This window comes from Poecilia reticulata, chromosome 16 (assembly GCF_904066995.2).
Source record: "Poecilia reticulata chromosome 16, P_reticulata-male-v2, whole genome shotgun sequence".
NCBI lineage: Eukaryota > Metazoa > Chordata > Actinopteri > Cyprinodontiformes > Poeciliidae > Poecilia > Poecilia reticulata.
The window spans coordinates 31,636,009-31,662,448 of record NC_088845.1 but is presented as its reverse complement, the minus strand read 5'-3'; the positions used below and the strand labels follow the sequence as shown (position 1 = coordinate 31,662,448).

Sequence of the window (26,440 nt, the reverse complement as noted above, 5' to 3'; positions counted from 1 at the left end):
AGCTATAGAAGTACTTACTGGATCACACAGTGGACCAGAGATAAGTGTTAGTCATTGTTTCATTTACAAAGCTGAAGGTGGCAGCAGTAGCAGCAAACAGCCGACTGTCCTCTTCCTGTTTGTTCCTCCTCACCTTCATCACCTCTTGTGATTTCTACATTCCCATCAACTTCAACGCGCTCCTGTTCAGTTTATTTGAAAAGGTTTAATAATGTTACTCATCGCTGTTTTGGCTGGACAGAGATAGTGCAGTTGAACCAAGTAGATGTCATTTACCCAGAATGCATTGCAGCATGAACAGGACAATGTTAATGTGACAATATTTTATTAAAATGTATAAAAACTAAACAGCCTACAGTATTGTTAATGCATTGTTTTTACATAAAAAATAAATATTGCTCAAATAAGGTCTATTGTTACAACTAATCATGGATCCCTTTAACTGTCTTCATTCTACAGTCTTACAGCAAGAAGCCTAAAACGCACTAATAAACTTTGCATTTGAAACATTACTTAAGGCAGTACTTCTGAAATAGTGGGGTGCGGCCCCCAGGGGGGCATGGTGAGCTGCCAGGAGGGACGTGAGAAGCACGACTTAATAATTGTCTTTATTCACACTTAACTGACAAACAAGCCACATAAGGACCAATCAGTCACACAATGTGATGTGTTAGGAAAATGCTTCTGTCTTACAATGTATTAAATACAAGGCCACACACACACACACACGCGCACGCACACACACACACACGCGCACACACACACACACGCACGCACACACACGCGCACACACACACGCACGCACACGCGCGCACACACACACACACGCACGCACACACGCGCACACACACACGCACACGCACACACACGCACACACACACGCACGCACACACGCGCACACACACACAAAATCATGCTTGTGGACAAAAAAACTAGCAGGTATGGTTTTGAACTGTGGGACAAACAAGGATTATGTAGAGAAAACCCCATTAATAGACTGGCAGACAGACCGAACAAAATGGATTTTATCATTAAAGCAATTCATAAATATAATAATGGAACATGATCCATAACAAAATTATCAAGTGTTTTATTTAAGGTAAGTCGTAAAATGACAAAATAATAAAGACAGCTTAACTATGAACACCAGTTTTTTTTTCTACTGCTGAATTTTTGGCTCCAATAAGAACATTTGATATGAGCAGGTGTAGCTGTAAACCTAAGAGAGAATTAATGAAGAGGATATATTATGACCGGGAGCAAAAGCACAGGATGGGGGTTTGAGGAAATAAAGTGTTTTTGAACCAGAGCAGTGTTCATTCCTGGGAGAGGAACAGATGCAATCAGCAAGTGTGAAAGCAGAGGCAATAACTCCACTTGGCAAAAGGTGGAGAAGTGAATCTGTCTCTGTCAAGAAGGTGTGGAAAGTATGAAAAAATGAAAACTATGCCAGCTGATAACAAAGCAAGAGGTGAGGTACAGAATATTGGGAACAGGATGTGGGTATTAACACAGGTATATGACTGCACTCTGGAAAAATACAGTCCAACATGTGTAAAGGTTCAATAACTAGTTACACATCCCACCTCTACATCATACCCTGCACAAACATGAGCTCCACTTGTTTAATATTTTATAATTATATTTAAAATTAGAAACTGATGAAACGGACAAGTTACATTAAGTCAGTTGAATGAATTTATTTGAAAAATTGATAAACTTGGAAACTATAAGGTTATAAGTTGCAGCTAATTCTAAAACCGACTGAAGTTATATAGTTATAACTATATGTAGTTATATCCAGTAAATTAGAATGCATTGTCAGATTGAAACATGTATGAAAAACATATTTTAAGCCCACATTAAAACTTTTTTTATAGATCTGATGCAACACTGTAATCTTAAATATATTTTCATTAGCTGCAAGGGAATTATAATCAAAGTTGTGGCTGAAATAGAAAGTCATATCACTTCTTTCAACCGTTCAGAAAATGTGATTTTAAACAAATGTATTTCTCTATACCATGTACAGTTAAAGAAAAACAGTTTCTTTAACTCTACAATATATCAAGGAATTTTTATTCAGTTAAAGAATAAAAAAACCAGCTCTGCATAAAGTCTGGATGGTTCCTTTATTTCCCTGATGGATACTCTGAATGCCAGAACTTAGGAAACTCATTGGGGGAATTGAAATCTGAATCACTTTTACATATCGGCCTTCCAGATGTAATAATAGACCAATGCTATGAATATATGCAGCTTTTAGTAAGTGACATTCCAGCATCCTCTTCCTCTGCATCTGATACTGTCACACAGAGCTCAGCAATATTCATGTTCAAAAACCTAAATCTTATTTTGAAATAAACTACAATGTGGAACGACTAAGACTTTGCTTATAAAGTGTCATTTTTAAAATACATGATTTGTTCCTGTTCTGTTCAATTATTGTCTTAGGAAAGTTGTTGCCAAATTATTTCCTTTATTTCAGGAAATCTAATTACAAGTATTTCAAAGTAAAATACATACTTTGCTGAAGAAATGACAGTACAATATTTGTAAAGACTCCTTTTACAACATCCTCAGTTTGTATCAGCATTTGAGGCAAGAACTGAAAACAGCACTAACACATGAACCAGTTTATTAAATGATGTCTTAATTCCCTTTAGAAAGAAAACAAGGATGCGTCATATTCACAACATCCTCTCCTCATTTTCAGGAGGATTTTGCACCAACAACAGAGATGGAAGTGTTTTGGCACTGCAAGCCAAATGTTTGGGAAAGTACAAACAAAAGACTTTTTCACTTAGAATATTGGTCTTCATTTCAGACAAAGGCAATAGCAAAACATCTAATTCAGTCTGAGTCTGTACAGTCAATCACATGATATGATGGGAGAGCATCATATGACAACAAATGGAAAACACTTTGGACTCAACACAGTTCAGTTCTTTTCTCCAGCTCAGGGAAATGAAATCCTTAAAACAGCCACAAGATTTTCAACCAGAGATAAACCAAGAACATGACATGACACTGTTTATGGGTGGATGTTTGGGAGCAACAGCGCCTCCTGTAGACATGTAGTTTGATCAGAGCAGTCAGTGCTGATATGGTTTTGTAGGTGGTATTGAGTTTTTAAATTGCTGTTGGGAGAATGACTGAATTATTTTTAAGGAGGAAACAGTTTAATTCTACACAGACACACCTGAAGGAAAATGTCCTTGAATCCTTCTTACGCTCCCAGTAATCCTCCTGTGGGAGAGCACAGCCGGTTCAGATCCATTCAGACACAACAGGTGAATTGATGTTTTGAAAGGGGCTGTCAAATAAAACGTATTATTAAAATATTTATTCCATTGGATTTTTCATGATTATTAAAAAAAAAATTGATTTCTTTGTGTGGAACAACTCAAGTGTTCAGCATCATTTTGTTTCCTCCAACAGATCTCATTCACAGTGGTTCATGTACCATGACAAGCTTTCTATTTCTTCAAACACTTGACATGGAAGCTGAACTCAAGATCAGTGATGAGAAGCAAACAGTACATAGAGAATAAAGATGAGTTGGAAATGCTTTCCGACATCAGGAACATGACATTATCAGCTTTTTCATGACGTTTTGGTGCCAGTCATGTTAAACCCTTTGCCTGTTGGTCATGTAGTGCCCAACTTTTTCAAGTAGGAAATGGTTCCATGGAGTTTGTGGTGCCAAGCATGCATCAATTTACACACTTTATGGGCATCTTGCTCAGTGGATGCTTCAAAACCAGGATTCAATACATCATGTGGTTTGCTTTGGCCTGCAAAAATCTTTACATTCAGTCCACAGTACAGTATAACACCACACAGACGGTGCAAAAACGTACAGATGTTATACACACACTGATGTGGGAATTTTGCGTATATATATATATATATATATATATATATATGACATCTCAGTCCAGAAATGTGCAGTTCTAGGCACAGCCAAGATACTGCGCAGAACCCTCAAGCTCCCGGGCCTCTGGTGGATGACCCGAGCTCAGAGGATGAAAGAGAGAGAGAGAGAGAGAGAGAGAGAGAGAGAGAGAGAGAGAGAGAGAGAGAGAGAGAGAGAGAGAGAGAGAGAGAGAGAGAGAGAGAGAGAGAGAGAGAGAGAGAGAGAGAGAGAGAGAGAGAGAGAGAGAGAGAGAGAGAGAGAGAGAGAGAGAGAGAGAGAGAGAGAGAGAGAGAGAGAGAGAGAGAGAGAGAGACCACCCATGGAGGGTGAGAAGGGAATTTTTGTATTTTTATGACAGCACATAAAACTGATCAGCTACTGGAACCTGAGAAGGCTCCTTAAACTCCTCTGATACGGAATGTTCAGCTTTCCCATCGACTCCTACCACTTCTATGTATCTTATGCAGAAAGTCTTTAAACGTAAACAGCATTGATTGACCAGTAAATTATATGAAATATTTGCATTAACTATCATTTTGCTGATGCAATGCTTCAAACAACTAAAAGTGTGCAGAACCAGTGGTTCAACAGTTTTTCCCAGCATTAAAAAAAAAAAATAATAATAATAATAATAATGACAACAACAACAACCTCTATTTCAGTTAGAGATTAGCAACTGTGCAGAACTGCAGGCCCTGACAGCAGCATGTTCAGGCCATGGTGTATCCATAGCTCCCGCAGTGCAGAGCTACCAGCAGTCGGTCTCGGAGAACCTCCTGGTTTGGATATTCTGGCAGTTTCAGCATGTTGATGCTAAAAAATGAAGGAAAAACTGAGTTAGCAAGTTGATTGTCATGGTAACAGGTGTGGCTCAAACGAAGTCATGAGTGAAGCTATGGATTGTCAATCCCTCCCAGACATCTTTGAGTGTTTTCAAGAGAGCTGATGGATTTACTATTTGATGATGATAAAGATCTGCACCAAAGGAAAATCCTCTGCCAGCCAAACTGAAACCCCTCCCTATTCTCGGAGGTGTTTGATCAAGGCAGACACGGTGCACGTCTTCAGCTAAGCATCGAGTTTAAAGGTGTTTCATGGATGTCACATTAGTGGAAGTGATATTCCTCCACATCCCCAATTTTATGGAGTTATAAACTAATTACAAATAGAAAACACATGCAAAAATATTTGGTTCTTATTTGCACCAAGCAGTGAGTGATGTGCAGGATGACTTCAGTGATTGTAATTTAATAAGGGTCTTATTTTACTTGAAGATAGGTAAAAGACACAGGCGCTGCACTTAAAACCTCTCCCATACCAATTCTTACTTATGTTCTTATTTAATAATTATTTTAAAAAGTTGCTTGAACATTTTGTTTATCTAAGGAATTGATTGTTAAATTGACTCAACTGCCTTTTAGGACAAAATTTAGGATTTTTTGTACTGTAGATACATTTGTTTTGTTATTCTATTACTTGATTACAAACTGCATTTGTTTTTGAAGCAGTAAAATGTTTTTTCAAGTTTTTCTTCATAAGTTGGTTTATAACCCAATTTTTTTTTTTTTTTGCAACATTCTCAGAAACATTCCTTTTTTCTCTCTCCCTAAACTCCTTTGTGCTCCTGTGTGTATGTGCTGGAAGAAGCTCTTCGCTCTACGTGTAGGGCATTATGACAACCAGCCAATGAGCTGCTTTAGTTTAAAGACATTTAAACTAAATCAAGTAGACAAGTCAAAATGTTCAGTTTTGCCATTAGTGCTGGCTTTACTCAAAATACCAATGTAAGCTCAGTGGGTCTAAAGGCTCAGGAGAGATGGGTGACCTCTGACCTTTTTCTCTAACACCGAGTCTCTCCATTGTGTTTGTTACGGCCAGTGGCCTTGTATGTTTTTCTTTTCTTTTCCTTTTCTGTATATCTGCAGCTTTCCAGCCAACTGACTCCACTGGGGATTGGATGCAGCCCTCATCTCCCCGAGGTCTTCAGCAGAGCTGATTGGCTCACCAACTGTCAGCTCCCAAGACTTCAAACCCAAGACTTCCTGGAAGAAGGTGCGGCTGATTCTTTGTTGAAACAGCTTGCCACTTTATTGGGCATCTGGTTGACTGCTGAAAGATCCCTTTGTCTTTCTGATAGCTTTTGTTAGCTTTGACTGCTTTTGCCCCTGTGGGGGATTTTGGTATCTCTACTAGAGATTTATAGTTGGTTTTGTTTAACCTTGTTTACCTTGAACTAAAGGGACAGTTTTGTTTTGTTAAGATCTTTGGTTTACAACTCTGATTGTTTTGTGGATTTTGTTTTATTTAGTTAAAAACAAATTGTTAAACCCAGGAGTGAAAGTAGTTTTAAATTCTTGGGGATACTATGACAAAAAATAAATAAATAAATAAATATATATATATATAAGTTGGGTAGCTCTTGAACTGCTACAAAATAAAGCTGTATTTCCTCCTTCAGCCCACTGGCTGCAATGTTGACACCTTGAGATGCCATGAGACCTAAATCCTGAACATCATGGCATGGAGTGATCCCAGTTTTCCAGGTCTGGCATATAATCATTCATTTTAGCTGTTAAACTGGTTCTATTGATCCTGTGTCCAGACAGAGGGATAATCAGTACCCCAGCATCATGACCTGTTTGTTCTGAAGATCCTGCAGCTTCCACTTCTCTTCCTAACATGGCGCCTCCTCACCCTGACTCTCATACTGACAGGAGGAACCACAGAGCTCTGTTAGGTTAAAGCTCATCTTCTGAAGTTGGGATATTTTTCCTCCAACAGGTTCCAGAGGAATCACCTCAAACCAGATGTTGGACTGGATTTTATTTCAATGTCATTTGTGAATGTTAGAGCCTCATTTTCAACAGTGGAGCTATAAAGGTTGAAAAAGGTTATTTTGGAGAAAGTCTCATCAACATCAATATTTCCACTAAATAAGAGGCAAAAAACAAAATTGTTTGATAAAGGAAAAGCCTCTCAGACTCTCAGCCCGACAGCACCAAACTATTTTTTTATATTATATCAATATAATATTCTATTTTTTATTTATATCAATTTAATTTCACATAATTATTGCGGTAGAAGACATCTGTTTGTTAAATACTTAATGAAAAATATATACCATGTTTTATGTTTGTTGTGAATGACGTGATACTCACACAGAACGAGGTAATTAGTCCAAATTTGTCGTTTATTGAACGTTCAGAAACTACAGTGGCTGTGATGAGCCAAGGCAAAGGTAAAACAACCTGAACAGGTGATCAACTCTAAACCACTCGCACCTTTTACTCTCTCTCTCTCATTTAAGCACACCCGTTGCCATAGCAACCTCCTGCGCTCCACAAGCAGACCAGAGATAACATTCAGTCCGTTAAAATATTAGGTTTGCAGGCTTGATATTTATTTTACGATCATTAATAAGCTCCATGAACACAGCGGTGGCTGATTAGTTCATTTTAAACAGCTCTGCTCGTTATTTTGGTACTGAAACCAAACGCACAGAATTTGAACACGTTTTGTTGATTTTTGTTGTTGTTCTTTAATAAAGTTCTGAACGTTTTAACCCAGCCAGAGGAGGACGTGCTGCTCTCAGCCTCCTGGCTGCGTTCAGTTTGTCATCTGATGCTGAGATCGACTCAAAACCTTCCCCGATCGACATTTTGCCCCCCTGCTCTAGCAAAACAGTTCAGAAACAATATGAAATGGTAAAAAAGTTATTTATTAACTGATTAAGTCATGTTTTAGATTGTTCTTGAAAAACTAATCAGTCACGGCTAATTAGTGAGTGCAGTCGCGGCTGCACAGTTTAACCCGTTGATTCTTTACAGCTGACAGCCGCTCCTCTCTTGCAGGTACTGTGTACCCCCACTAAACCTTTTAGGGGTACAGTACCCTGCTGTACCCCCTTACTTTCACCCCTGGTTAAAAATGTAACATCTAGGTTTTTTTAATGTTACTTCCCTTTCCCCTGGCTGACCCGGGTTGTAACAGTGTTGAATTTTCTCATGCAGAGAACAAAAGGACCAACCGCAAGAGTAGCAATAAGAAAGAGGTGTAGCAGTAAATGAGCTTGGTTTAAGCATCAGGTTTGTAGCATCATTTTACAAAATGAAACCATGAATATCTATGCGAGATATTTAAGGCCTTTTGGGTCTTGCCTACTGAAAACAGACTGATCAAACTGTATTTCCCAGCACAGTACTGATGGGATTCTGCTGATATCACTGACATTACACCACTTATTGCTTAATCCACCCACACATGCACAACGCTGGTGGACCCGTTCTGCAAAATGCAAAACAAACAATTATATTTGGTACATGGGTGAAAAACAAACAATAGCAAAACCTCAAAATAACCTGTCAACTATTCAACACAACTGGTCATGCCTATTAAAGTGTCAATACATCAGTCATTATTTATTCTTTCTCCCCCTCCACCCCCACCCATCCACCTCAAACCCCCTCCCCCCCTACGCATCTCACTTACAGGATAGTACAGGTCCAACTAATATGATTACACAACCATAGTACTGCCAGCTTATGTTTGAGCTAATCCAAAAAAGAGTCATTCCACATCCCGGTCAGGCACATCCATAGATGATAACACTTCCATGAAGGGGCCCCATATTGCCCCAAATGCTGCTTGTTTTCCTCTCACATTATAAAGAATCTTTTCCAGTTTACAGTAAGACACCAACTCATCAATCCATTGTCTTATTGATGGTGATTTTTCAGATTTCCAATTTTTCAAAATAAATTTTTTTGCTGCTGTGCTTGCAAGAAGAATAAAGTATTTCTTATAATAATTTGTTCTGATAGTTGTTAAATCTCCTAAAATCCACACCTCACGTGGGCAATGACAGTGAGACCTGGAGAAGCGTGGTTGGGAGGAACGGCCCCCCCGATCTGAACCCAAGCGGTGTTCTGTTGTTGGACTTCTGTGCTCGTCACGGATTGTCCATCATGAACACCATGTTCAGGCATAAGGGCGTCCATATGTGCACTTGGCACCAGGACGCCCTAGGCCGCAGTTTGATGATTGACTTTGTCATCGTCTCATCGGATTTGCGGCCGTATGTCTTGGACACTCGGGTGAAGAGAGGTGCGGAGCTGTCCACTGACCACTACCTGGTGACGAGTTGGCTCCGGTGGTGGGGGAGGAAGCCGGTCAGACCTGGCAGGCCCAAACGTGTAGTGAGGGTCTGCTGGGAACGTCTGGCGGAGTCCCCTGTGAGACGGAGCTTCAACTCTCATCTCCGGCAGAACTTCGAACACGTTCCGGGGGAGGTGGGGGACATTGAGTCTGAGTGGACCATGTTCCGTACCTCCATTGCCGAGGCGGCCTATCGGAGTTGCGGCCGCAAGGTTGTTGGTGCCTGTCGTGGCGGCAACCCTCGAACCTGTTGGTGGACATCTTCGGTGAGGGATGCTGTCAAGCTGAAGAAGGAGTCCTATCGGGCCTTTTTGGCCTGTGGGACTCCAGAAGCAGCTGATGGGTACCGGCGGGCGAAACGGCATGCGGCTTGGGTTGTCGCTGAGGCAAAAACTCGGGCGTGGGAGGAGTTTGGAGAGGCCATGGAGAAAGATTTCCGTACGGCTTTGAGGCGATTCTGGTCCACCATCCGGCGTCTCAGGAGGGGGAAGCAGTGCAGCACCAACACTGTTTATAGTGGGGATGGTGTGCTGCTGACCTCAACTCGGGAGGTTGTGGGCCGGTGGGCGGAATACTTCGAAGACCTCCTCAATCCCACCAACATGCCTTCTGTTGAGGAAGCTGAGCATGGGGACTCTGGGCTGGGCTCTCCAATCTCTGGGGACGAGGTCGCCGAGGTGGTCAAAAAGCTCCTCGGTGGCAGGGCCCCGGGGGTGGATGAGATCCGCCCGGAGTTCCTTAAGGCTCTGGATGTTGCGGGGTTGTGTTGGCTAACGCGACTCTGCAATATCGCATGGACATCGGGGGCAGTTCCCCTGGACTGGCAGACTGGGGTGGTGGTCCCCCTGTTTAAAAAGGGGGACCGGAGGGTGTGCTCCAATTACAGGGGGGTCACACTCTTAAGCCTCCCTGGTAAGGTCTATTCAGGGGTCCTGGAGAGGAGGGTCCGTCGGATAGTCGAACCTCGGATTGCCGGCAGTAAGTCGGGCTCGTTTCCGGTGAGAGTTGGACTCCGCCAAGGCTGCCCTTTGTCACCGATTCTGTTCATTACTTTTATGGACAGAATTTCTAGGCGCAGCCGAGGTGTTGAGGGGATCCGTTTTGGTGGCCTTAGGATCGCATCTCTGCTTTTTGCGGATGATGTGGTCCTGTTGGCTTCATCGGAACGTGATCTGCGGCTCTCACTGGAGCGGTTTGCGGCCGAGTGTGAAGCGGCCAGGATGAGGCTCAGTGCCTCCAAATCCGAGGCCATGGTCTTGAGCCGGAAAAGGGTAGAGTGCCTTCTCCGGGTCAGGGGGGTCGTCCTGCCTCAAGTGGAGGAGTTTAAGTATCTGGGGATCTTGTTCACGAATGAGGGAAGAAGGGAGCGGGAGATCGACAGGCGGATTGGGGCAGCGTCTACAGTGAAGCGGGCGCTGTACCGGTCCGTCGTGGTGAAGAGAGAGCTGAGCCAAAAAGCGAAGCTCTCGATTTACCGGTCGATCTACGTTCCCACCCTCATCTATGGTCATGAGCTTTGGGTCATGACCGAAAGAACGAGATCACGGGTACAAGCGGCCGAAATGGGTTTCCTCCGCAGGGTGGCTGGGCTCTCCCTTAGAGATAGGGTGAGAAGCTCGGTCATCCGGGAGGGACTCAGAGTAGAGTCGCTGCTGCTCCACGTCGAGAGGAGCCAGTTGAGGTGGCTTGGGCATCTGGTAAGGATGTCTCCTGGACGCCTCCCTGGTGAGGTGTTCTGGGCACGTCCCACTGGGAGGAGGCCTCGGGGAAGACCCAGGACACGCTGGAGGGATTACGTCTCTCGGCTGGCCTGGGAACACCTTGGGATTCCCCCGGAGGAGCTGGAAGAAGTGGCTGGGGAGAGGGAAGTCTGGGCCTCCCTTCTGAAGCTGCTGCCCCCGCGACCCGACCCCGGATAAGCGGAAGAAAATGGATGGATGGAGTCCTTTAGTTGAGCTGTCTAGCTTGTGACATTAATATGATTCAAGGCGGGTTTCAACCGGGATTGCTGGAAATGTCTCACTAGACTTCTCTTTAATCCAACCTCTGATCTGTAAGAATTAAAAAAAATATTTTTTAGGAAGATCAAACTTTCTACTCAATTGTTGAAAGTTAGCTAGCGCATCATTAATATATAGATCAGCTACTACTAGAATTTTCCTATTTCTCCAACCCTGCAATGTTGAATCAGCAATATGGTTTGAAAGATTAGGGTTGCCCCACAAGGGTGTTCTTCTAAGGAAATTAATCTTTAAATCTAAAAGTGAGTGAGACTTCTGCCAGGCGGTAAATGTGTTCAGAATTATTGTGTTGCCAGGCTTTTTCTATTGCCTATGAATGGAATATCCTTTAAGAGCACATGCTCTATTGAGATCCATCTGGCTTGGCTTTTTTCTGCGTGTAGCCAGATCCAAATCGGTCTGTACTGAGAGGCGATGTAGTAATTACTAAAATTTGGAAGATTCAATCCACCCCTTGAGTACTGAGCCTGTAGTGAGGTTATCTTAACCCTGGGGTTCTTTTGCCTTATCAAGAAATTCATAATTTTGTTAAGCTCTCTGAAAAACGTTTTGGGAATAGTTATTGGAAGGTATTGAAACAGATATATATATTTAGGCAAAGTATTCATTTTAATGGTATCGATTCTGCCTATGAGTGATAAAGGTAGATCCATCCATCTTTGGAAGTTTAGTTTTTTCCATTAACTTTGTATAATTTTGTTTAAATATGTAATCCTCCAATTTACCCACTTGGATACCCAGGTATTTAAAGTTGTTGTTATACCATTTTAATGGGTTAATAAGAGTTCTAATATTATCATCCTGCATGTTTAAGGGTAGAATCTCACTTTTAGTGCAATTTAATTTGTATCCTGAGGCTGCACTGTATGCTTTAAGGCATTCTAAAAGAGGGGGGATTGAGCTGTATGGCTTGGTTATATATAACAAAAGATCATCTGCGTATAATGAGAGTTTATGTTCATTTGCACCAAATTTGATTCCAGTTACAGAAGTGTTGGATCAGATAGCAGCAGCTAGAGGTTCAATTGCAAGTGCAAAGAGCAGTGGGGAGCTGGGACAGCCCTGCCTACAACCTCTAGAAAAGGAAAATGTAGTAGATAGAACATTATTGGTTAGTAAATTAGCTTTTGGATTTTAGTGTTTTAATATATTGAGTAAATTTCTTTCCAAAGCCCATAGCTTCTAAAGTTTGAAATAGAAAGTTTGGTTCAATCCTATCAAATGCTTTGTTGGCGTCCATAGAGATTATTAATATAGGAATTAGTTTTTTTTTAGCTGTGTTCAATATATGGATCAGCCGTCGTACATTATCTGCTCCATGTCTATTTTTAACGAATCCAGTTTGATCAGCATGTATCAATTTTGGTATTACATTCTCAAGTCTAAGAGCTATTAATTTAGATAGTATCTTATAATCAGCATTTAGGAAGCTGAGGGGCCTATACCAGTAACATTTATTTTTTTATCCTTGTCTGATTTTGGAAGTTGAATAATTGTTGCAGTTTCCAATGAGTCTGGTAATTTTGTATTTTCCTAAGATTCTTTAATCATGTTTGTGAGAGGAGTCAGCAATTGTTTTGAAAAGGTTTTATAATATTCGACAGAAAATCCGTCTGGCCCAGGAGTTGTTGTTTTGTAAAGAATTCAAAGCTTGAAATATTTCCTTTCTGATATATCTGCCTCAAGGGATTCTCTGTCCTGTTCTTGTAACATGGGAAGCGTTATTCCTCCAATAAATCCTTCTACCTCATTATCCATATTATTTTGCTCTGATCTATATAATTTTTCATAAAATTGTTTGAATTCTGCATTAATCATAGTTGGATTGTCAAGAACCCTGCCGTCATCCGTTTCTATTGTTTGTATAAACCTTACTGTGGCTTCCTTCCTAATTTGCCATGCCAAGAGTTTGCTTGTTTTATTCCCAAATTCATAATAGTGATATCTAGTTCTGGCCATGATTGCTTCCTCTTTATTGGTACATAGATTATCATATTGCATCTTTGTTTTAATTAATGTGTTAAGGTGTTCCTCCTTTTTTGTAGCAATATACTTCTGCTCTAACTTCTTAATGTCACTTTCCAATTTAATCAGCGTCTATTTTTTTTTAAACCTTATAAGCACTGTATGACAAAATATGTCCTCTGATAAAAGCTTTGAGGGCCTCCCATATATTGGCATGTGTTGAAGTATTATAGTTAGCTTCTAAAAATATTTCAATATTATTGGTCATATATGCAACAAATTGGGGATCCTTCAACATGTAATTTTTAAATCTCCACTTATAATCTGTTGCCTGCAGACTGTCGATCATCCAGGTGAGTTTAATAGGGTTATGGTCCGAGAATGTAGCTGCAAGATAAGAGCATGTTGTCACTTTGCGAATCGTCTGAGACATTAGGAACATATCAATTCTAGAGTGTGTATTGTGTGTTGCTGAAAAAAAAAAGAAAAATCTTTCTGATATGCGTGTTGGTTGTGCCATATATCAATAATGTCTAATTCCTTCAGACCCTGCTTTAATGCTGCTGCAGCCTTTGATAATGAAGTTGTTTTAGGAGATGATCGGTCCAGAATTGGGTCCAGGACCAAGTTAAAGTCTCCACCTATAATGCACTGGCCTTTAATTGTGGCCAGTTTCATGATCAAATTATTAAAGAATAGTGGGTCGTCATAATTAGGACCATATATATTTATCAGTGTGATTTTTCTCTATTTATTTTACAATCCACCAATAAGAATCTGCCATTTTTATCCTTCTCAATCGAGTTTAATTTAAAGTTCAAGTGTTTTCTCATAAGTAGCGCAACACCTCTTGCTTTTGATAAGATGAATAAAAAACATTCCGCACCCAATCTGTACGCAGCTTTAAATGTTCCATGTCTGTAAGATGACTTTCTTGAATAAATGCAATATCTGTTTTCTGCCTCTTTAGATATGTCAGCATTTTCTTCCTTTTGATTAATACCCCTAATATTCCATGAAATACATAAATGATCCATTGGTTAAGCTCTTTGCATAGATGTCTAGCCAAGATGGCGGCTCCAGTTCCCCATCTGGGACATACTCTTGATTATGCACCATATTTACATTGGTAGTTAATTTGGACCTTTGTGTAAGTAAGAGTTTGATTTTCATTGAGAGATTGTACATTCCCCAAAATGCACACACAACCCCCGCCCCCCAAAAAAACTCTGTCCCATAAAGAACCCATAACAGAGTAACGACAGGTAGGAAATTCTCCTAAACAACCTTTACACCTCTGGCGGCTCCAGCAACTTAGTTAAATTCACTACTCATGACATTCTACATGTATTTCCAAAATTTACCACTAACATATTATGGCTTATCCAAGAATAGGTTGACTCACAAGGAACTGAAGGGTCATCCATGCAACAACAACAACAAAAAGACCACATAAAACCTTAATACTTAATATCTTGAACAACGTGAGTCACCATCCTTTTCATCAATGTCCGATTATAAGTACCACAGTCATTTCAACCACTGGAAGTTTACTCACTTGGCAGTTCTGTCAGAAATGTTTGGGCTTCGGCAGAAGTAGAGAAAAACTTCGTAGATCCCATGTGCTTAATGCGAAGCTGAGCTGGTAAATCAGAGCATCTCCTTTTCACGTCACGGAATCCATCTTTCCTACGTTGCAGCTCAGCGCTGTAATCTGGATAAAACGCTATTTTCTTATTTTGGAACATCCTCTCATCCTTGCTTCTGGCCAGTCAAAGGATTTTTTCTTTTTCTCTGTAGTTCAGGAGCTTAGCGATAATGGGGCGAGGTCTGTCTGATCTTTTACCCATGCGGTGTGCTCTCTCCAGGACGGTAGGCGAAGAGAAGTTTTCGCCCCCCAGGATCTGAGGTATAGCCTTCTCCAGAAATCCTACCGCGTCTTGACCTTCAGCTTGCTCCGGTATGTTTTAAGATTCTGATGTTCGACCTCCTGCTGCGATTTTCCAGCTCGTCCGTGTTGTCTTTGATGCCTGTTCTGAGCTTTTCCATTTCCCCAACACGATCTCACGCCTCTTTAATGTCGTCCTCATTTGCGCCCACCCGTGACTCAATCTCCTCAACCTGTTCTGCCAATGTAGATAAGGATGTCTCGATTTTCGTTAGGGTTGCTTGTATATCGGCTGTTTTCTTGCCAATGTGCATTTCGAGCTCGTCCTTAGTTTCCTGGACAGCCTGCAGAAGCGTGGAAAGCGTTGTCTCTTTTTCTCAATCCGCCATGTTTTTTTGTTGTAGCGTGTCGGGAGGTCTGTGTCGTGCTTTTCTTTTGTTTTTCTGGTCGAAAATTATAGCTTGCCATGCAAAAATATCCCCAGTGTCCTCAATACTCATATATAAACAGAACTCATGAGAAAATTTCTAGGATAAAAGAGCTATTGGAGTTCACCACCGAGAGCTCACGGAAACACAGCTACACGCTCCTCTGCATCCGCGATCTCCCAATGCTGTTTTTAACCCAAACTGTCACACCAAAACAAAATACCTTCCATTTGATTCACACAGCCTCAGTGTTCTGTTAAATTATAAATAAGGTGGATAGAATGCAAAAATAAGGGACAGCATTGTTTAAATGTATTTTTGAATTATCTGATTGAGATTCTGTATTGGATGAGACTCTGAATAAATGAGTCGGAGGCAAAAAAAAAAAACAAAAAACAAGAATGGGACATCCCTATTGAAAATTATGATCACCATGGATGTTAACCCTTACATTCAAGATTTCCCCCAGTGTATTATAAGCCTGGCGTGCTGCAAGGCAACAGAGCTACCAACTGTGCCACTGTGCAGCCCGGCGTCAAATTGCAAAGTTAAATTGTTTTTCAGTCATGTTTGATGCATACAGTATTTTTATAATGGAAGATAACATAGTTAATTGATAGTGCTAAAAAGTGGCACTAATGTGCCTGAAAAATACATAATATCCCCCTTTAATCATAAATGTTAATTTTTTACAAAAGCCAACTGTTGTACCAATCCTTGCTGTATACCTGGTTCAATTGAAAGAAGAGCAGTTTCACACTTTGCTCAGTGAACAGAACAGCAAGTAACAGGCCAGGAAAGGCCGTATTGAACTTATAAATGGGTTCCTGGTGACCCAGAAGCAAACCCATCCATCCATCTTCTTTACACCCTTGGCCCTCAGTGGAGTCAGGAGGGTTGCTGGTGCCTCTCCAGCTAATGTTCCGGGCGAGAGGCGGGGTCACCCTGGACAGGTTGCCAGTCTGTCGCAGGGCAACACAGAGACACACAGGACACACAACCATGCACACACACACACACACACACACACACACACACACACACACACACACACACACACACACACACACACACACACACACACACACACACCTAGGGACAATTTGGAGAGGCCAATTAACCTGACAGTCATGTTTTTGGACTGTGGGAGGAAACCGGAGTACCTGGAGAAAACCCACCATGCACAGGGAGAACATGGAGACTCCATGCAGAAAGACCCGGGGCCGGGAATCGAACCCAGAACCTTCATGCTGCAAGGCAACAGCTCTACCAACTGCGTCACTGTACAGCCCCCCAGAAGCAAACCAAGACCATGAAATGTTAAGGCAAATGTTTAAAATATTGCAGAATAATTCTAAATCAACTAATGTCCAGAAAATTAAGGTAAAATAAAGAGGACTATGAAGACATTATCTTACCAAAAGTCGAGAAAGTAAAAGAGACCCCACGTCTAGAATTGCTCCGCCAGTGGAATGTAGATGTGTGAGAATATAAAAGAATGTCTCTGCTCGCTCATGGTCAATGTTTTTGGCATCAGTGGGCGGATCCATCCAGTCTTCTATCACTACACATGATTGGCTACATTCCCTGATTGGGCGTCTAAATTCCAGCCTTTCAGTGAGACAGTGAGTTTTCCTGAGTCTTCCTCATGATTTTGAATGTTTATACTTGACCAGACTGACAAATTAAGGGCTCAGCTCCAAGTTGATACTTCTGTGCTATATATTCTGTATTTAGAAATATTAAGTTTAATTGAAATATACTTTATTGATCCCACAAGGGAAATGAAATGTTGTAACCAGGTTTTCTTTGAGTTGTAGATGTTAATGTTTCCACAAGTTGTAAATTGTAATCACTGGCAGAAATGCTCAGATATTTTTTTCAAATACTAATTCTACACTATAACATAGAAAAAAAAACATTGAAGTACTGAGTACAAAGTAAAAATATTCATTTTACAGTATCAGAGATAGACAAGAAGTTGAGTACAGAGAGCTGATGGACTGCTTTGTGGCACGGTGTGGAAAACAATCACCTTATCTTAAATGTGAACAAAATAAAGGACATGATTATGGACTTCAGGAGAAACAGGATGAAAGAACAAACTCATTTCCATCATGAGAGAAGACATGGAGGTGATGAATCAATAGGAATATCTTGGTGTTTATCTGGACAACAGACTGGACTGGAGGCACAACAGTGAAGCATCTATAAGAAGAGGAAGATGAGCAGATGCTGCAGATCTGAAGTCTGTTGTGTCATCGCTTCTTCTGTCATCTGTTGGAGCAGCAGCATCAGAACCAGGGACATAAAGATGCTCAGTAGCCTGATAAAGAAGGCTGGTTCTGTTCTGGTTCTATTCTGGTTCTGTTCTGGGGACGACTGTAGAACCTCTTGGGATCACAATGTAAAGAAGGATTCTTAATAAAATCAAGAAAATTATGGACAACTCTGTCCATCCTCTTTATGAAACTGCTATTCAGCAGCAGAGTGTCTTCAGTCAGAGGCTTCTTCAGATTCGCTGTACTACAGACTTCTACAGAAGATCTTTCCTGGCTACTGCTATCACAAACTGAAGAACCTTAAGTCATGAGCTACAACATTTAATTTCCCTTTGGGACCAATAAAGCATTTCTGAACTAATTTGTTGCTTTGCAGTGTTAAACCGTTATATCTAAAGTATATCAAATGACACCAATGTGGATGTTTTGGTTATTTTTATTGGTAACCAAGACAACAGAACATAACGTCACAACCTTACATGCGAGCAAGCACTGGTGGGAATTAGTAACACCACTAACTTGAACCAGCACCAGTACATCATAAATATCAATATATTACAGTGTTGATGTCTGTTTTTATAGTTACTGTGCAGCAGGGCTGTGCAAACATGTTGGGAGAATCAGGTGATCAAATTTAAAAAGGGGCTCATCGAATTAGATTTTAAAACACCAGATTTTCATCAAGAATTTAATACAGAGACATTGCACCATTCCTACATTTCCAATTTGCAGGACAATAAAGGCTCTTTCTATTCTGTCATAGTCATCAGATGGGGATAATGCAAAGCAAAGGTAGTCTATGTTTTACCTGATTGCTACAATGTTGCCATTGAAGGGTTGCTGCTCCTGCTGCTGCTGAAAGTCAGGGCTGATCTGAGATTGTAGACATAGGAGAGATGGATCATCATTAAACAAGAATTATTGAATACATTATAAAATGTCTTAAATTCCATTTATGTCTCACTAAACAAACCCTAATAATTGACTGGTTGACCTACACAGCAACTAAGTTGCAGATTGCTTTAAAAATAATAACAAAAAAAGCTCAGAGGGGCGAGCTACTTTTCTGTGTTAATGTTTGTGCCTCAGAGATTCAAGTTTGTAAGGCAGAGAGACAAAAGATATTCATGAGATCTAATCTTTCTCAAGATCAAGAAAAACTAGATCCTACGTTTATTTTTAGTTGTGTTGATTCCTGTAACAGTCTTCACAGGTCGGCCTAAAACGTCACAGCTCCAGCTGATCCAGAACGCGTTTCAAACCTGGAAAATGTTCTGTTATATGAAATGGTTTTCTTTAGCAGGCCTACATTTTTGTTTACAAAAAGTATATTGAAAAAACATTCTTGGCCATATCTTAATAGTTGGACAGCCCAGTTTTGTCCCCCCTCTATGATAAGAAACACACAATGTGAATCTCTGAGGTCATAGGTTAAAAGTAACCCCATAACTGACAGAAGCCAGAATAGTTTAGCCATTTTTGTTTTAAAAATAGTAATTGTTGAGGGGCATAGACAGGGCTCCGCACACACAAAGAAAAAAAAGCCCTAACAAAGGCCACTTGGGGCATCAAGGAGGAAAAGGACAGAGGCAGGAGTTCAAGCCCCTGTGTACATCTCTGCTGTGCAGCTGTTAGAATATAGAATGACACTGATAAATAATCTAACACAATGTTAGCAAGACTCTTACAGTTTTCTTAAGAGGGTTCGCCTTCATTAGCAAGGACACTTCTCCTTAACACAGCAACCACCTGACTAACTGTGCCTGCTAAACGGGCACAAACAGGTAATTCAGGCTAGTCATCTAGCATTAGCTTTCGTCAACTATAAGCTGCAGGTAGATTGTGGCAGCCATGTAAATAAAGTAGGTTACTTCAATATTTTAACTGAATATCAAGCTATAGAAATGATCTGTTTCACCAAGAATACTAAGCATTCAAGACATGTGCAACTTACCTCCTGATGGTCTGCCATGCTGCTGTCCTAACTCAGCAAATCCCCCTCTTCATCTTCCTCTTCGCTCAATCACACATGAACAGGGAATGCAGCTAATCATGTCTAGTGATAGAAGAATGGCTGGATCCGCCCACCGACGGCCACAAACCTTAATCTCGAACGAGCAGAAGCAGGAGCCAGCGAGCGAACAGAGACATCCTGCGCGCATGTGGATCCATATGTTCGCAATCTCAATTTACCTCACTTGGGGTCTCATTTACTTTCTCGACTTTTGGCATAATAATGATGCCATAGAGGAAAAGTGAATAAAATGTAACTTACCAGGTGCTGGAAGTAGGCAGCAAGTTGGAGGTATATGGCACTGCAGCAATGGTGAACTTCTGCAAACCACTGCCACCCATCAGAAAGGCAAAGCCACCATGAGGAACCCTAGAACTGATTCAGATCATATACATGTTATTTTTGACTAAATGATGATCATTCTGTAATCAGAACCGCAGCAGACCAACCTTCCAGTGACAAACTGCAGCAATAGGACACGTTCCTCCTGGGTGAGCCTCCTCACCACCTTCCAAAACCACTGCAGACATGGGGACAGATTAGCTGCTTGCTAAACAGGAAGTGAAGTCAACCAGGGCCGGCCCAAGGCATAAGCAAACTAAGCATCCACTTAGGGCTCCACGGTCACTAAGGGGCCCTCAGTGAAGCTGATATTTTTAGTAACGATTTTTATGTCATCATAATAACAAAAACACACAATAATATATATTTGATAATGTATGTAGAAATCATTATTTTATGGACAAAGAAAAAGAAATTGCTCATTAGTGGGGATATGTTGTTTGTTGCTGAGCATGACCACTAATGTGGTTGAAACAAACATTATTTTTACATCAACTTCTCAGTTATGTGAAACTTCTGTTAAAATCATTTGAAGGCTCAGAATCAGTACCGGTACCGGGCCACATTCTCAGGGGATAAAGACTCACCTGGTATAAATTAAAATTTTAGCTATTGGAGTAACGCTTAAGAGAACTTTATTTAATCAAAGAATGTCATGAATATGTGTGTATGTATTCCATCCTAAGTTGGGCTGCATCAATTGCAGTTTTCTGGTCGATCCCAGTTACTGACCGATTTTGACTTTAGCTGATACCAATTTTTTTTGTCTGAAATGTCACTAAATATAGCAGGAAAGTCACTGAGTTGCAACAGTGGGGTGAATATTGGTAACTGCAAACATTCAGTCATGACCTGGTTGGTCTGTCAGTCAAAACTCTCACTGCAGAGCAGAAGAGGACAGAGGCTGATTTTTAAACCTTTGCTGACCAAGATAAGATCAGGGGATAAGATCAGCTTCACATGTAAGTATCGGCCGATCACGATCTCTCAAAATTAAGGAAATCAGCTGCCAGAAATCAACTGGCCGATCCTATATTGTACATGCATAGAACATAAGATAAACAGCATTATCAGAGATGCACTAAGTTTAGAATCAGTGTGTGAATGATCTAATCATCTAACTGTTGATTCCAGCAATCCACATTGTTAGCAAAAATAGAGGGTCCCAAAACCAAATTCCATGTAGGTCCCCATGGAGGCTTGGGTCGGCCCTGAAGCCAACATCACCATGATTTCAATGTTCAATGTCACCTGTGGTCCAACCCAAGCTGGAAAGTTATATTTTCAGGAATCTGAAACAATACCTCAGTAAAAAATCTTAAACAGAGAAGGCTAGAAACATCTCACATCTTCTATACTACAACAATTGGGCGACTCTGTAAAAATCAATATTTGCTTTTATTTTTTCTGCTTTTAAAATATCAGTGCCTGGGACCAAATAATCATCTGTGTATCAATACTTTATGCATTGAATTTTATGTAACAATATAGCCATGGCTTCCTCTATCAATTATCACAGTGTTTTGATCGATTTTAGCATCATCATGTTGAACATTGGAAGGTCAGTCAAAAAGGTAATAAGTAATAAATAATAACATTATGTGAAATTGATCCTGAAATGCATGCATGTTATGTGTCAACATGGTGAAGTCAGCTGAGCGGACAGAGCAGGCCACCTGGATCACAGGATCTTCAGGGTCATAACCGCTGGTGTACTCAGTGTTTCGGCACCAATCCTCCACATCTATCTCTGGCATCCCTGAGAGCAGGAGCTCCTGTAGATACACACACACACACACACACACACACACACACACACACACACACACACACACACACACACACACACACACACACACACACACACACACACACACACACACACACACACACACACACACACAGTCGTGGTTTCTTATCTTGTGGGGACTACATTGACTTCTATTCATTTTCTACAGCCTAAAGCTAACCCTTACAGCAACCCTAATCCTAACCAGTCGATTCATATCTTAGCCCTAAACCTAACCCTACAACAGCATTTCCCGTCAAGGAGGCCAAGAAAATGTCCCCCCGAGGAGCAGTGGTCTCCACAATCCCACATTGTAGATGGAAGTAGGTCCCCACAAGGATATAACAACCTGGTTCACACAAACACACGCAAACACGCACACACACCTAAACGGAAATTTATAGTCATCACTCACTAAATAGCCAGCCACTGCCTCAGCCCTGGGCTAGAGGCCGTTTTGTTTTATCTCAGAGGCCAACTTCCCATTTCTCCTATCTGGATTTGATACAGCTGGGACTCCCACACTACCTGTATCTTCCTATACCTGTATCTGTCACTCACACTTTTTTCAGCCGTTAAAACATTTGAATCCATTGCTAATATGCTGTAACATGTTTTTAACATTAAGTGTTAAGCCAGAGGGAAAATGGAAAAGCTGTTACCACTAAATTAACTGCTGAGTTGCCCTGAAAACATGGCACCATGAAGATATTCCAGGTTAGAGTTGCGCTGCACATTGATCCATGCATGATGTGAAATTTGCCAAAAGAAGATAAAGAAAAGAGCCTAATGGACTTGAAGAGAATCGGGTTCCAAGGTGAGACCAGCCGCCCATCCCCTCATGGCAAATCAATCCTTCATCAGATGTGAGGGATGGCACACAGAGGGGAACAGTAAAAGGTGATACATGAGAGCAGAGAGGGGGCGGAGAAACACGCACCAATTCATATTCGTCAAAAAGCTGGATGAGCGACGGGGGGATGAAGGTGTGGAATCCTTGCAAGAAGGCGTTTATCTGAGGCTGGATGGCTCGTGTCATCCTCAGCTCCGTCACCAGCTGGACGTACTCCGCCTGAGAAAAACATTCACTCCCTGATCAAAGTCCTTCACAAATACAGACGGACAAGAGAAGGACGGAGTTCATGCATAGTTATTCTTTCCTCAGGAGGCTTTTCAAAGCCTTACAAGACAGTACCACCTATGGGACAACTGCAGAACTACATGAGGAGGTATCAACCAAAAACAACAATCTTTTGGCTGATGATAGACATACTTTAACTGATTTGAAAAGTCATTATAATCAGATTCAACCACAATAAATATTATCAAGTTTTAACACTGGAAGAAAAACTCTCATCAGATCCAAGTGATTCTGGTTTGTTAAAAAATAATGCAAGTAGCAGGCAGGTCTGCTTGTTTATGACAGATGGTATATATAATGTTGTTTATTGACCATCACATGCCAGCAAGGTTTTTACCTGAAAACATTCAGGAAATCAGAGTCAAGCAATGGCCGTGTTAGTTCCAAGAACAGAGGAGAGATATTGTCTGTAAACTTTAAATTCTATCACCAGCCATGTTTACTGAGCATCCATTAAACAGCTCATGTAACAAGAACAAAAGCCACAAAAATGTATCCCAAATTATTAACCAAATTGAATTAGCTTCTTCTACAGAATTTCTGCTGCTCCAAAACATTAATGTTATTTCTTTCAGAAGAAACATGGTAGCTAAATTAAAACATTTTTGTAAACCTACATTTGCCAGTGGTATGAATTATTTTGGGGTTTTCACGGCTTCTAATACAAGTCTGCTCATTTTATATCACGTCAACAGTCAATTAAATCTTAAAATCTTTTTTTTTAATCAAGGTCTTTTTATTATTATTTTTTACATAAATCACAAACAAAAAACTGACAAAGAAACACACAACAGAAATCCCTCCCACCCCTCCCCTCCCATACCGGATCTACTGCCCCGACATGAATCCACCTTGTATTCATACATCAGTCGATATAAAGCACAGGTTTGTGTACAAAGAGCCAACATTTGATCATTACACAAAGTTATCTGCCGAAATTGTTTCTACGTAAGATATAAATGGCTGCCAAATGTCAAAGAATTTGTTAACAGATCCCCTAATAGTATACCTGATCTTCTCCAAATGAATGTAAGACATAACTTCTCTTAGCCAGTGTCCATATACTGGAGGATGTGGATCCTTCCATCGAAGAAGAATGAGTCTTCTAGCTAGAAGAGAGCAGAAAGCCAACACAGTTCTCTGATGTTTGCTGAAGGAGGCCTCTGCTGGAGCCACCCCAAAGAGAGAGATGAGTGGTGATGGATGAACAGTTTGTCCAAATATTCCTGAAAAGGTGTCAAAGATGCCTTGCCAGTATGCATGTAACTTTGGACACGACCAGAATGTGTGTAAAAGTGTGGCTGGAGATTGTTTACAACGATCACACGTCGGATCCAAGTTCCTTTTGAGTTTACACAATCTGTCCTTAGACCAGTGTAGACGATGTACTACCTTAAATTGAACTATAACATGTCTCAGACATATTGAAGACGAATAGATATTTTGAATAATTTTTTGCCAAACTGTATCTGATATGGATTCCTCCAAGTCCAACTCCCACCTGCCCCTCAAAGAATCTAGATTGGTGTCATTAAATGAGCTGAGTAACGAATAAACTTTACTCATAGAATGTTTTGTTACCGACTTGCACATCAAGATCTCATCTACAAGAGAAGTTGGGGGACGTAGAGGAAAACACACAGAGCTTGACATTACAAAATGTCTCAGTTGTAAATACCTGAAAAACTGTGACTTGTGGATGTCAAATTTCTGTGTTAGCTGTTCGAATGAGGCAAACGTATTGTCTATATAAAGATCATTTAGAGAAGTTATTCCCTTTAAACTCCAAGCATTGAAAGCAGAGTCCATTAGTGAAGGAGCAAACATGTGATTATTTGATACTGGAGCAGATAGTAATAATTCCGTACTTTTAAACAACCTCCGACACTGATTCCAGATTTTTATTGTGTGAGTCACCACCGGATTGGAAGTATAAGTTGAGATTGGTTGATTAAACGGTAACTGGGAGCAGAGTATAGCAGAGAGAGAGCTAGCCGTAACTGAATTCCTCTCTAAAGTCACCCAAGTAGGAGCAGGATTGTCCTCCCTCTGCCAGTACAATAAGGCTCTAATGTTAGCCGCCCAGTAGTAATATAGGAAGTTGGGAAGTGACAAGCCACCAAGACCATGGGGTAGCTGTAGCATCTTACTGCCCATCCGTGGGTGCTTTTTATTCCAAATAAATGACGACAACTCACTATTTAACTTTGTAAAGAAAGTCCTGGTGAGGAACACCGGCACGCTCTGAAATAGATAAAGTAATTTGGGCAGCATTACCATTTTGATCACATTAATTCTACCCCCCAGAGATAGAGGCAGGGATGCCCATGTAGCGATGTCCTTCCTAAGGTTCACCAGGAGAGGCAGATAATTTGCTGTATAGAGATCTTTGTGATTCCGAGTAATCCAAATACCGAGGTATTTAAATTTGGCAGGGCTAATTTTGAAAGGAACTGGACCCATATGCTGCTCTTCCATTGGAGTCACAGGCATCAATTCACTTTTTTGAAGGTTAACCTTATAGCCAGATATGTTTCCAAACTTTTGAAGTAAAATAAGTAACTCAGGAACACTAGATAAGGGATCCGAAATATAAAGAAGTGTATCATCAGCATATAAGGAAACTTTATGTTCAGTGCCAAACCGATTGATACCTTTTATTTTGGGGCTGTTCCTCAAAGCCCCTGCAAGTGGTTCAATGGCAATTGCAAATAAAAGTGGCGAGAGTGGGCACCCCTGCCTCGTACCACGCTTTAGTTCAAAATAGCTGGATAGATTACTGTTGGTGCGTACTGCAGCCATTGGCAAGGTATAAATCAGCTTCACCCATGAAACAAATTTAGGACCGAAATTAAACATCTCCAAGGTCTTAAAGAGATAGTTCCACTCCACCCGGTCAAACGCTTTCTCAGCGTCCAGAGAGATTAAAATTTCATTACAATTATGATCGGGTGGAGCAGAAGTATACAACACATTAAACAGCCGCCTGATATTAAAGAAGGATTGCCGATTTTTAATAAAACCAGTCTGGTCAGGTGAAACAATTGTGGGGATAATCTGTTCGACTCGTTTTGCCAACATCTTTGTAAGAATTTTTACATCAGTGTTTAAAAGCGATATTGGGCGATATGAACTGCAGCTCAAGGGATCTTTATCCTTCTTCAAAAGCAACGAAATTACAGCCTGACGCATAGACAGCGGCAATAATTGTGCGGCAAGGGATTCCTCAAAAACTGATAACAACAGGGGAGACAGTAAATCCGAAAATTTCTTAAAGAATTCTGCCGGGAAACCATCTGGTCCTGGAGATTTTCCATTTTGCATGTTATTAATTGCAGAGTTTATCTCAGCTGAAGAAAAATCTCTTTCCAGCTCATTAGATAGGTCAGAACTTAGTGAAGGGATTTTAATATCTTTAAAAAAGTCATCCAGTTCAGTTGGGTTAAGTGAGGCTTCAGAAGTATACAGAGATTGGTAAAATTTGCTGAAACATAGAC

At 40.8% G+C, this 26,440-nt stretch overlaps 1 protein-coding gene across 7 annotated transcripts in view; it reads right to left on the bottom strand.

Moving 5' to 3' along the window:
- Nucleotides 1-4,550: 4,550 nt before the first annotated feature.
- The window catches only part of hace1 (HECT domain and ankyrin repeat containing E3 ubiquitin protein ligase 1), a 55,452-nt gene continuing 33,562 nt past the window's right edge, over nucleotides 4,551-26,440 (bottom strand). For 4 of the 7 annotated variants that reach the window (XR_014083976.1, XR_014083977.1, XR_014083979.1 and 1 more), the window contains 7 exons: nucleotides 22,743-22,874; nucleotides 21,690-21,788; nucleotides 20,121-20,191; nucleotides 19,933-20,046; nucleotides 14,618-16,656; nucleotides 9,246-11,124; nucleotides 4,551-4,732 (listed from right to left, as the gene is read on the bottom strand). Coding sequence is in view for 1 of the 7 variants with exons in the window: in XM_081597485.1 (XP_081453611.1) it covers nucleotides 4,630-4,732; nucleotides 19,933-20,046; nucleotides 20,121-20,191; nucleotides 21,690-21,788; nucleotides 22,743-22,874 (519 nt within the window). In the remaining 6 variants the exon portion in view is untranslated. Of the gene's footprint in view, nucleotides 4,733-9,245; nucleotides 11,125-14,617; nucleotides 16,657-19,932; nucleotides 20,047-20,120; nucleotides 20,192-21,689; nucleotides 21,789-22,742; nucleotides 22,907-26,440 lie in introns of those variants that run through there. The other 3 variants (XR_014083980.1, XM_081597485.1, XR_014083981.1) reach the window with 3 other exon arrangements.